This window comes from Nanorana parkeri, unplaced genomic scaffold, assembly GCF_000935625.1.
Source record: "Nanorana parkeri isolate BGI_ZX_2015 unplaced genomic scaffold, ASM93562v1 scaffold2351, whole genome shotgun sequence".
Classification (NCBI taxonomy): domain Eukaryota; kingdom Metazoa; phylum Chordata; class Amphibia; order Anura; family Dicroglossidae; genus Nanorana; species Nanorana parkeri.
In genome coordinates, this window is record NW_017308619.1 from 135,425 (window position 1) to 148,889 (window position 13,465).

Consider the following 13,465-nt stretch of genomic DNA (forward strand, 5'->3'; position numbering starts at 1 on the left):
GATTTAAATTTAAATTAATTAATAGATAGATAGATAGATAGATAGATAGATAGATAGATAGATAGATAGATAGATAGCAAAAAGTAGATAATGTATACCTAGCTTAGTAAATAAAGTGAAGCTGTATAAATTAGTTTAAAAGTACTCATCTAGTATATCAACACAAATAGACAGATAAAAAGACAGAAAGAAATTTGCATACCTATGACAAAAAAAGGTTGGTAGCTTTGTAGTGACCTATTGTCCACTCTTTTATAAATAATCCTTGGTCCTCGAAACAAACGAGTATTACCTGTCAGTCTGGCTCAGCGTTGTCAGTTACTGCTAGGCAGGGATGCCGAAAAATGTAAAAAGGCCTCTAGACATTTTTACAAAAAAACATCTGTTAGACATATACATTCCAAAGTGACAGGCTATTTGGATGTTCTGCTGTTTTTATCCGTATCCGGAATAAAAATGAATGTTTATGAATGTAACTAATAAACCATGTAGAACCATATAATAAAAAGAAATGCAATTACTTTTGGAGCTGATTCACTCATGCAAAATCAAGCCTGTGTATGCTGCCTGGGGCTTGTGTGAAGAAACTCAATCAACTAAACAGCACATGGAAGAGTGGCCGAAATTACATTTTAGAATAATCTAGAAAACAAAAGTTATTTATTCTAAACTTTTAGCCAGGATCTATTCCCATGAACAAAAAGCAACTCAGTGCATGCTGCACGTTGTTTTGAATGATTTGTCAATCCAAATGGAGACTTTCAAAAGCTCATCAAATCTAGGAAGCATGTCAGCGTATGCATATGCCTTAGTGACCATTGGCATGGTCTTTGGGGGTCTATTCACTAAGCTGCCGTAGGCAGCCGAGTGAGTGACTGACCTGAAGTGAGCTGAACACTGTTCTGCTATTCACTTCAGGCTGGCACAGCTGATTTCAGCCGTACATCGGCTGAAATCAGCCGTACATCGGCTTGCTTCGCATGGCTTCGGGTGGGCCGAACATGCTCAGCATGTTCGGCTGACCCGAAGTGCAGGAGGAGTTCGACTCAGCCGATCCAACATCTGAAGGTTTAGCCTAATAAGTTCATTTAAAGCAGAACTCCAGTTAAAAATTGTATTAACCATTGGAGTAGGACTACCCCCGCAATGCAAGGGTTAATTGCTTGTTTTTGCCTCGGGTCAAAATAAAAAAAATTACACTCACCCGATTCTCCGAGCCTGCTGGGTCTTAGACTGGACCCTGGAGCCTCTCTCCCCCTCCACTGCAGCAGTCTAAGGATCCTTGAGTCATCACGTCCAATACAGTGTATAGGACATGAGGACACCGAAGGACATAGCATCACTGCAGCATAGGAGGAGAAAGGCAGGATGGAGGGCTGTCACAGCTAGCAGGCTTGGAGGTTCATGTGGGTATAACTTTGTTCTTTTTGACCAGGCAAAAACAAGTAGTTAGCCCTTGTAGTACGGTGTAGCAATACTGTAAGTGTTAATAACGTTTTTAGCTGGAGTTGTTCTTTAACTTCACCCTACTTCAGCAGCACATACCTTCTCTTTGTTCCCCAACACTCCGTTCAGAAGCTGGGAGCAAAGAGGTAATTTGGAGCTTACACAGAACTGAGGGCTCTCTTCCTGTACCAAGTGATAGCTCTAGGCCAATCACCAAGCACCAGCTCTGTTACATGGAAGGTAGGGGATTAAGTTACATTCTCCCCATATCCAGAAGTACTGGGTAGTTCTCTTTGCTTCAGATAGCTAAATGAAGCAGCAGGAATGTGAAGGAAAGGTCAACATGTGCTGCTTGGGTTGGGGAAAGATAAGTGAACCTGTTTCTTTGCCCTACATGGGAAAAGCAAAGGTTCACTTTAAGTTTTAATTAAAACATGGCAAGAAAATAATTGTATTAAAGAATACTTTATATATTTGCTGGGCGCCACTCCTGACACTGAAGTAGCCAAGATGTTTTAAAAGAGTATGAAAGGAAATTAAATGGCTATATGCCACTATATCTTTCTAATGAAATCTAGATGTGACCGGTGATGACTATGTTTCAAGTAATTTACTTGAAACTTGAAATTCCAAAAATTATTGGAACCTGGCTGTGGCTGTATAGTAACATGGAAACGTCCTTGCCTTTGACAACCTCTTTGCAAACACCAATGTGACTGCCACCCCATTGCACTTGTTCAAGTTCAAGCAGTAAAATATAATGAAGAACCATTGTAATTTGCAGTCATGTAACAATACCATATTTTAGCAGCAGATAGCATTGCAAGTGAAATATGTAACCGCAGCTCTGTGTCCTGAGAAAACCCAGGGACTGTGTTATAATCCACACAGGTCCTGTACAAGTATGAAATTGTAGGTTTCCTGGAAACCCCTGTAAATGAATAGTTTCAATGTATATTTGTCATTAAAATTCCCAATATAGCTGTTTATTTATACTGCATTAAGCTTACAGAAGCTGTGCTGTGGTATATGGAAGCTGATGTGAATGTAGTGTGGCCTAAAAAGAAAAGCACTAGACACTGAAGCAGAAGGCATTGCCGAGAGAAACAGGAAACAGGTGGCCGCACTCATCCAGTGTCAATAACTCAATTTATAGGTGCGGGAACTAGCTGGGACATTATAGTCCTCATTTGTGATAGTGATTTATGACCATGTCATTGGTAGCTAAATATTACCTTCCACGTATATTGTGACACAACACACATTAGTACTCTACTTAATATTACCTTGTTCATAGGTAGCTAATACAAATGTACACATGTGTGATTTCATTCAATTTAAACACATTGCATGGATTTACTAAAGGAGTAGAGAATTTTCTTTTTACAAAGTGAATACTCAATCATGTGCATGGGAAATAAAAGTATATCTAAGCCCAAAACAAAAATGTAACACATTTCAGCTTACCAGCCCTGAGATGCGGTGCCTGCATGAGTTTTCTTTTTTCAAGCTAATTACATTTTTTGCAAATACAAAAAAAAAAACCTGTTGATCCTGCCAGAAAACCAATTTCCTCCTAACTTACTCTGAACTGAGACCAAAGACATTGTTATTCTGTATATACCTAGTTCTCTTCTGTGAACTACAGAACACACTCCCTATGTTATGGAGATGAGGAGGGGGGTCTTCTGTAGTTCAAATCAGGAGCGAGCAGCCTAGTGACAACAGATACAGTGCAGTGAGTGAGCATTGTCACCCTAGGACAGGTAGTGTGTTAATGTCAAAATCACCAGGTGAAAATAAAGGAGATAAAAACCTGATAAAAAGAAAAATAATGCAGTCACCACACCAAAGTACGGAAGAGCACTGGGGCCATGCTGAAAAAAAATGAAACAAAATTCGGACAGTCAGAAAGTCAGAATTCTGAGTCTGAAAGTCAGAATTCTGAGATTAAAAGTTAGAATTCTCAGATTGAAGGTCAGAATTCTGTGTTTAAAAGTAAGAATTCTGTTTTTAAAAGTCTTACTTTCAAACTGAGAATTCGGATTTTTAATCTCAGAATTCTGACTTTCAAACCCAGAATTCTGACTTTTAATCTCAGAATTCTGACTTTCAAACCCAGAATTCTGACTTTTAATCTCAGAATCCTGACTTTCAAACTCAGAATTCTGATTTTTAATTCTGCTTTTAAAATTCTAAGTTTGAAAGTCAGAATTCTGTCTTTGTAAGAATTTGGTGCTTAAATCTCAGAATTCTGACTTTCAAACACAGAATTCTAACATTTAAATGCAGAATTCTGACTTTCAAACTCAGAATTATGTTTCATATTTTTTTTTAGCATGGCCCCAGGGCTCTTCTGTACTTCTGTAAGTCTTTAAGTTTATTAACTTATTAAATTAGCATTATTAGAATGGTATTTATTTAATATGACCTAGGAAGAAAACCAGAAGAATCAAGTGTGGTCATCCTTACAAAACAATGAGGAACCATTATGTACTAAACTGCTGAAAACTGTTCTGTGATAGGCTACATATTTTTGCTCTTTCCAAAAAGCTACAATGTGTGTAGTCATCAACCAGCAGCTTATTAATAGAAGAGGAAAAACAAAACTCAGCATCCAGGCTTCACATTCATTGTCATAAAATATCTAATCTTATTATTTTGTAATATTATTATCATCATATTTTTCATTTACATATAATGATATTCTGAGTTTCCAATTAAAATAGTGTTTTTACGCATTACATTTTTGGTAACTATTTTTACTAATATAGAAAACAGCAAAATAAGTTGTCATTTTCATAAATAAATAAAAATAAATAAATGACATGCTGCTCATACAATTTTTGCAATCCAGTCAAAATTAAGTATGTGCTAGCAGGTAATAGCAGCTTCCTCATAGCACCCGAATCATTTTGGTCAGAGTAATTTAATCTGCAGCAAACCGCTGATGAACTTTCACCTACTTTCCTTTAGTTTAGTCTCTTGGAAAGCTTGCATTTTGTATAGCATGCAGAGTTACTGAAACATTTGCATAGAAGATGTGTAACAAAGTAAATGTATATATATATATCTATGTAGATATATATATCTATATGGATATATAACCACAGTGGCATTTATTTTGCATTGCGCCACCATAGTGCATTGCATTACCAATTTATGACATATGTGATTTTGTTTTGGTGCACTACCAGCCCATTATGAAAAATTTTGCTAAATCAACCTGTGCTATGCAAAGCAAAGCAAAGCAAAGCAAAAGGTTTAGCCTAATAAGCTATATCTATATAGCTATAGATATATCTATAGCTATATAGATATAGATATATATCTATGTATAGTATATATATATATCAAAAATTCAAGATTTAATTAATATGTTACTCTACAGATAAAGCTGTTTGATTAAAGTCCCTTTGTTTGGTTTCAGAGATGGTATAATATGATTATGCTGAAAACAATATTCATAAAAATTTCAAGTAAACCTGTCCCCAAATATGGGGCTACTCTGAAAATCTTGGTTGATTGACTGTCTTGCTGACCCATTAGCTTTAGCAAACAATCAGAAGTCTATATCTGAATACTTGTTTCAGATCAGCAATTTAGGGGGTTATTCACAAAGCTAGCTGAAGGATCAGCCCTAGCTCCAAAGGACCAGAGGGCTGCTGTACGGGCTATTCACTATAGCCCGTACAGCTCCCAAAGCTGGCCGAACAGCTCAATCGAGCCGAAGGCATATGGTTCGGCTCGACTGAGCCGAAGGGAACCCCAAAGCGGGCCGAGCCGCCAGCCATTGGCCAGCTGAAAGCCGGCTCCACCAAGCTCTTATTGTAATGAAAGCAGGTTCCGGCCAATAGGAAACAGTTGGGTGGAGCTGTCATGTTCAGCCGACCCGAAGCCAGCCAATGTACGGCTGATTTCAGCCGATGCATGGCTGAAATCAACTGTACAAGCCTGAAGTGAGTAGCCGAACATGCATTTACTCTGATGGTCCACTAGATTAGAAATCATTCCTGACCAGCCTTTGTTACAGATTTTCAGCAGCTAGGTGAACAATATATCGTGCACATTCACACTATGCAGTTTAGCTTCACCGTGGAATGTATTTGTCGCAAACTGAATATCTATTGTTTCTATAGAGAAAAAATGTTACAGTACTATTCATTTAGTAATCACAGTTTTTATTTTATAATAGTAAAAAGTGTATTAGGTGCATTACATATATTATTTTTATTATGTTTTTCAGATCCGCTCATCACTCACTACATTGTTATTTCCTGGAAGGCCATTCAGCTTGCTTAGGCATTTCTTGATTGCCTTCGTTCTCCTGGCTTTAAATAATACTCTTGTCATATTTGTGCCCACTATTAAGGATATCTTTGGATTCATCGGTATGTTACTCAGTTTGCATCCTTCATTTAGCAGTAAATAAAATATGTATACAACAGACAACTTGACATTTTTGGGTGTTGCAGTGTTGGTTTGATTCCCCAATCAGGCGTTTTGCTTGAATTTTCCTCCTGTTATGGTATAAAAATGACATGCAGGCAGCAACAATAACATGCAATGATACTGCTACTAATCCCAAATTATCCTATTCCCTATTAGCATATCTGGCCACTGCCAGATAAAAACCTGACAGGCATCAAACTCTGCCCCACTCCCGCAAAAGTTAAGACATATAGTTGAGTTGTTCCTTAAAGAGAGTCTGCTAGTTTAATGGGTTGGGGGTTAGGGGTTGATTTACATAAATACAATATTATTTTCACCTAAAGGAGAAGTAAAGCCAAACCTGTTTTGGCTTCAGTTCTCTTTTGGGTCACAGGAGGACATTTACTAATGTCCTCCTGTGACCCAAAGTCAGCGTATAATGGGCTATTTCCCACTATTTGCTGGCAGCACAGAGCCATACTACAGACGGGAAGGATCCTGACAATATTGTTGGGATCTACCCCACTGCCTGATTGCCAGTTGGTTCTGCTTTTCTAGTGACAGAGAAAACAGTGACTGGCAGCCACCTCTCTGTAGGCATAAGAGCTGGGAGAGCAGTGGTCAAGTGATTGCTGAGCTTTTAGTATATAGAACTGGCGTGTGATAGCTGCAGTGCAGTGTCCCACACAGGCTCTAAGTATTGGGAAGAGTGCATTTTACTCCCCCAATACTTCTCCTTTAAAGTAAATGTTTACTGAGCTCAATAAATAAGGTGAAGCTGTGCTTTCTTCAATCATTCAATCATGAATCAAGTTTTGTTAATATTCTTTGCACATTATTGGGTTATCCAAGTAAAGAAAGCTTCACATTATGTACTAAGCTAAGTAAACATTCTGTACTCTTTACTAAATCAACCCTAATCAAAAGAATTTAAAAAGGGATCTGTTATCTATTTTGAGTGCAGGTGCAGTTGATTTTTTTTTTTAATAAATGATGGTTAGAATGGCCACCAGTTATTCGATTTTTAGAAACAGTTGTCATGCCAGTGTTTATGTTTATTGAAACCTATTTTAGCTTCTTATTTCAGAAAGGCATATCAAGTCAGAAAAAGAAATGAATAATGTAACTTTCCTATAATTGTAGGTGCATCTGCAGCAACAATGCTGATCTTCATTCTTCCAGCTGCATTCTATCTACGAATAGTGAAAAAGGAACCTTTTCGTTCCCCACAGAAAATCGGGGTAAGAGCATTAAATTTACCAATGAGATAAACGTAAAAGTCTCTTGCGTTCTGTACAACTAACAAAAGAGGGAGTTTTCCTGGAAAAGTGCAATCAATGAGTTAGTTTAGGCGGATGATTAACCAAAGCAGCAGTTTTTTCATATGCCAAAAGATGTGATGGGTTGTGAAATCTGACTGTGGACATTATTTATCATATAAGAGCTTATCAAGGGCAAATTATAAGACATGGCAGCACATCTTCGCTCTACATACAGTATACTGGGGAAGAGGAAAAAGGGTTATAAACAAAATAAGCAAACAAACAGTACATTTATCTGGACATTTTAATTCAATTACACTCACCGGGCTGACTTTCTATAATTAAAATCCATTTTATTTTAGCAGTAAAGGGAAAATATGCCTATTCCTGGCTATGTGTGAGGTGCACAATACATAAAGAAAAAAACAATAAAGTGCCAACCTTATTATCTCCTTTTACACTTTTACTGCCTATATGTATCTAAAAACACCTAAAGCAATCATCAGAAAAATATAGAAATCGCAGTTGAAATTCAGCTGTAACAAAGTAGAACTGAAGCCAAAACTTTTTTTTGTTTAGTTTTGAATATGCCCCTCTCAGCTTTTTTTACTATCTGTGTCCCATTGGGGAGATTTCCTTTTTACTTCCAATCCGATAGCCACAACAGGAATTCTCCAAACTGAGGGAAATCCCTCAGGCTCCGCAGGGTCACCAGAACGAATGTCCCCATTAAAGATATCATATCTTTTCCTGTTCTGATTACAACCTAAAATTTGGGATTTTCTTTCACTTTCGTACTCAGCATTTACCAGTCACCAGGACAAATGGTAAGGGTGAATCTCCCTAACGTGGACACAGACAGCAATAAAAGCCTGGCATGTGGTTTAATCCCTCGATCTTTCTCAGAAAGGTTTTAGCTTCAGTTGCACTTTAAGCCTCAACTCCAGTCAGTTTTTGTTATACTTTTAAATGGAGTGTGAAAGGGTTAAGTGCCCATGCATCGCATTTTGGTCTTCTGTGGTGCATTAAACACATGCATATTGACATGTGTTTTCTCTAGTGCTTTAGCTTTTAAACCAGTTTAAAGGATTGGTTTGATGAAGTAAACCCTTGCCTATGAGCAGCCCTTCAAGGAGAAAACATTTTCTTAACCAGGCTAACGCTGCACTGCAAGGGTTAAGTGCTTGTTTTCTTCTAGGTGTGAAAATGTAAATGTTATACTCACCCGATCCTTCCGGCCTCTTTCTCCGGAGGTCTCTTTCCCCTCTGCTCCGGAGGTCTAAGGTTCTGTAAGTCATCACATCCAAAACACTGTGAGGGGAATTTATTAAAACTGGAGCAGGCAAAATCTGGAGCAGTTGCCCAGGGCAACCAATCAGGTTCTCTGTTCAGTTTGTTCAGTTAAGATTTAAAAATGAAAGAGACAAGTTGATTGGTCACCATGCACAACTGCTCCAGATTTTGTCTGCTCCAGTTTTAATAAATTCCCTTCTGTGTATTGGACATGAGGACGGCAAGGAACATATTATTACTGGAACGGAGGAGGAGACCAGCTGGAGGTAGCACTCTTCTCCCATTGCTGGTTCGGATGAGGATAACTTTTTTATTTTCACATCTAGACAAAAACTAGCACTTAACCCTTGCAGTGGGGGAAATACCACCACCATTTTTTCGCAAAGTTCTTTAATGGCAGGAGCTCTGCAGCCTTATTGTTAGTGTATAGTAAAGCGTATATGTCTTGCCTCTTCTGGCCACCAGAGAGAGTATTGTTCCATTTATTACACAAGGAGAAATAATAAAAAGTGTCTGAGACAGATGTATCTCAACTGCAGCAGTTTCTCATAGCAATCAATCAGCTTATATCTTTTATTGTTTCCACACAGCTTATAACATGAAAATGTGAAAGTTGATTGGCTGTGCTCCAGTTGGAGACAGTTGGCACTTTTTATAAATTCCCCTCATTAACTACAATGTCATTGTCAATTGCAGTTTTTACAGTACGTTAATGAAAGAAAAGGATCGCAAACCAAAAAAAAACATTTTGTGACAATGAGAATTTCTAGGATTAAATATGATTCCTTCCTAAACACATGTAAAGCTCCTTTCGAACCTACAGTTTATTACAAAATCTCTTTCATATACTTCTTACTGTACAGCATTCAGATTCAGATGTTACTGTATAATAATAGTTAATAAGCGCGTTTCCTAATCCTTACAAGTTGTATGATTTCCAATTTCATAATAACTGAACAAATGTACTTTTCCTTATCCTTTCTTGTCATAGCCAGTTATCTATGTTAAAACAAGTTGTATTGCCCTACACACCCTTGGAATGTACAGCCCGAATCATAGAACAATTAGTCATTCTTGTGGAACAATCCGATCAATGTAATACAGAAATGTTATGAGTGATTCACGTCTGAAAAGGGTGCTGTTTCATACTGCATAATTATCCAGCCAGAGTAGAAGTAGAACCTCAGAAATAAGACCAAAGCTTTTGAAAAGTCAATGTTTTTTCCACAAAAGGTGCAACAAATTATAGAAATCTTCCAGCATGTTAATTCACGTTTTAATTAGACTGTTAGAACAGGAAGCCAGAAGAAGATTCTAGTCATGAAAATAGAATTCACAGCTGTTAGAGGGATATGGTTTAACTGCAAAAAGATCTGTCCACATACGGCCAGAATAAAAAAACATTTTTATAAATGTAACAAATAATTAAAACACACCTATACTCTAAATTGAACTTTAAGCTAAAACAAAATCTTACTGAACTGGATAGATAAAAAGTTTTAAAATGAATGCCCTCTCCCCCACGTTGAGTTGCAGCAAAGTTAAAAAAAAACTCTTTGGGGTATAAACTTAGTAAATATAAGTACCTTACCCTCAGCTTCAGGTGTCCCGTAGTGCCTAAAGGAAGGTAACATCACAATTCTTCTGGAGAGATCCCAGGAAATGCTGAGTATCTTAGATCTCACAAAAAATGCTGCTGCACTGTGCTGAAGTGTCTTCTCAGGAGATTTGGGGTACTCAGCATTCACTGGAAAGATTGTGATGTCCCCCTCTGCAGTAAGTTAGGTAACTATAATTACTAACTTATTTCCCCAAAAGGCTTTATTATGGGAGAGTCAACCCTGGTACATTACGTGGACCTGGCTTGTAAATGCAAGGTGAAGAAAGAGAAATTAACCCAGAGTACCAGACTCTGATGTAATTAGCCCATTCTATTTTTGGGCGTGTTAGTATTTAAATGACTTTCAGAGAGAGACAACCCCCAGCTGCTTAAATTAGACACAAAAGAGAAAAAGGTGAGATGAGCCAATAAGGATCAACTCAAAGTGCAGCTGCTTAAGAAGGGTCGGAGAGTCAACTTTTGGTACAAATTTATAAATTTATTAAGTATTAAAAAGAATTTTTGGACATACTCAATGCACCTGTAAAACCAACACCCAATAAACATCTAAAAAATGGTCATTGCAACAACCCATTCACTCATAAAGAAACACACACATTCACTCTTGGATGGGCTGATCATCGTATAGTTTGATGCCGGGTGGCCCTCTAAGATACTTGAGGGAACAGCGCTTTAGCTATAGTTTAAAAGATAAATAAACTTCAAAGTTGATTAAGCTAGTGGGTCTGGGGTCCTTATTCCGTTTATGTCTGAATCTTTCCGAGGATTTTCGTAGGGTTGTAATCCCTAAGGCTGACAATGTAGCCAGTTAGCTGTTACAATTGTAACATTAGCTCATGATTTTAAAGCAGACGATATTGGGAATAAATAGCTTGATTGAAGATCAATTATTTAGGGAACTCAGGAAACTTGGGTTAAACTTGGGTGATAGCCTGTTGCAGTCACACATGGAGGGAAGTTCCGCCAACACAGTGTGCAATGTCTCGAATCAATGGTACTCACAGGTGCCGGATTGCCTCACCATGTAGTTTGTCTCCAAGTGTGTGTGATGTCCTGTTTGTTCAAGTTGTTCCCATGAAAAATTTCCTTTGATGTAAGATTGAATAGTCCGTCTGTAGGGAAAGTCCGTCACAATGCTCTTATATAGTCTCCTTAGAGTATGATGTGATATTTAGAAAAGGTCCCAACCAGTTTTTGATTTTGTCAGTAGGATTAGCTTGCTATTGCGCTGTTAGATAGTTTCCAAGCCGGGAAATAGGATGCCTGACATGCAGGTGCTTCGTCAGCTTAACGTCCACAACCAGATGACGCGTTTCGCCCCGCCTCTTTACTCAGGGCTTCGTCAGGATCTGCTATCTAACAGCGCAATAGCAAGCTAATCCTACTGATAAAATCAAAAACTGGTTTTCTTCAAATTTACCAACAAGTAAGCATTGTGATGCTCTGCCTGATTCACTATAAGTTAAATGCATTTTCTAGGCTCACAGAGAACATAATCCCTGCTGAAAGGGAGAATCAGCTGGTCTGAACTCCCATCTGTCTCCTTAGCAGAGATCATGTGGCTATGTGCAAAGCACTGGAAGGAGCGTGGAACACGACTTTCCCCAGGAACATAATCTCAAACCATTTGTTATTCTTTTTTATTCATCATATTCTGTTAATATTTGAGTATAGGTCTAGAAATCTTTATTCTGTACAACAGTAATTTCCAGTGATTCATTTCAACATTTTTATCTTTTGCCCTACAGGCTCTTGTTTTCCTTATTGTTGGTATCATATTTATGATTGGAAGCATGGCCCTTATTATAACTGACTGGATTCAAAACCCTCCTTCCTCCAAGCATCATTAATCCTTATTGTGCCTGTGCCTTAACACAAGAGTGGATGGCGATAAGAGTTTTTCTACATGAGTCCAAAGACTGTTGTTGGTACCAACACGTGATACAGAACACTTTTTTTTAGGGGTTAGTTATTTATGCATTAAACATGCACAAGTTTATATTTCCAGAATTACTGAAATTGAGTACATGGATACAAGTTTCAAATTATGGAGAAACTGCTGAAATAAGGATCACCAGAGGATATTGGTGGATGGATTATGCAATAACTCTAATTTTGCAACCACTGCGCATGCCTGTCGTGGAGACTGATTCTGGAAAATGTGCAACTTGAAAGTAGCCATAACGGACTTATTTTCCTTCATACTGAAAGCCTTAGTAGATTATTTATTTCTGGGCCGTAAATACAGCATCATACCAAACTACTAGCTAATAGTGAAAGCACAGCTCCAGCCCAAACCCTTTCTTTTGTTTTCAATAGAGTGAGGAAGGGATAGAGCTTAAGTTGGGTTTTTATTGCCATCTGTGTACCTATTGGGTAGATTTCCCATGACTTTCTGTTACGACTGGAATGATGAGAAACCTCTCCAGTAGGGACACAGACAAAAACAAAACAACCTTTTTATTAGTACAAGAGTGACTTAGAATTTCTGATAGTGCCTTTAATTGTCACCCTATCCTGGTGGTAGGTGCACCCCCATGCATGATAAGGACAAGATTTATGTGGAAAACGCCCCACTGGGGTCACAGACAAAAATGAAAATAAATGAATAACAAATTAGGCTTTAAAATTAGGCTTTAAAAACTTTTGCTCCAGAGATATCATCATGATGATAAGTGACGTAGGGTTTGATTCATATAAGTTAGGTTTGAGCTTTCCAAACTTTTTTTTTTAATACTATTCAATATATATGAATAGTTGAGCCATTAGAGATGTACATATCTATGAATATCCTTTCCACTCCTGTGAATCAGGATTCATACGCCTTATAGGTCTTAATGTTTATCTTTGGGAATTTCAACATGTGTGTAGGTAATATTTTGCCTTTTTTGCAGTGTCTTCAAAAGAAAGATCTTCTTCTTCTTTGCTCTGATATCTTGTGCTAAAACCATTTTTCAGTGGCCTTAAATGCAAAATGTCCTGCTTAGGGGACCAAACATCTATGACAGCTGTGCTATGTACAGCACAGGACCAATCCCCTCAACACCCCTGTGTAGTTTTTTACATCCAACAAGCACGTCTACTCAACCCAAATTTTGCAGTTATTAAGAATACAATTGTTCTTCTCACCTGTATTGCCCAGCCCTTTACCTCATGCTGTTGCCCAACTCCGTCCACCATTAACTTTATATGACTCATTGCACAGTGGGTGGTGATAGGGAAGCAAGTAAATTCCCTGTACTGCCCATATCTAGGACCACATTCCCTTTGAATCATGGAGGACATATAGTTCTTCATGATTCATAGGACATGTAGTCATATCCAAGTCATGTAGTCATCAGACATGTAATTTTGACAGCCATGCCTAGAGCCAGGGGATGGGAGGTAACACTGGGCACCTCTGCTAGATGGC

The 13,465-nt window shown here is 38.0% G+C and overlaps 1 protein-coding gene across 1 annotated transcript in view; it reads left to right on the forward strand.

Annotated features, from left to right (window-relative positions):
* The window catches only part of SLC38A4 (solute carrier family 38 member 4), a 63,255-nt gene extending 51,146 nt beyond the window's left edge, over window positions 1-12,109 (forward strand). Inside the window, exons 14-16 of the mRNA XM_018573370.1 lie at window positions 5,693-5,837; window positions 7,021-7,118; window positions 11,802-12,109. Coding sequence (XP_018428872.1) covers window positions 5,693-5,837; window positions 7,021-7,118; window positions 11,802-11,903 — 345 coding nt within the window. The 3' untranslated portion in view covers window positions 11,904-12,109. The remainder of the gene's footprint in view (window positions 1-5,692; window positions 5,838-7,020; window positions 7,119-11,801) is intronic.
* The last annotated feature ends 1,356 nt before the right edge of the window (window positions 12,110-13,465 follow it).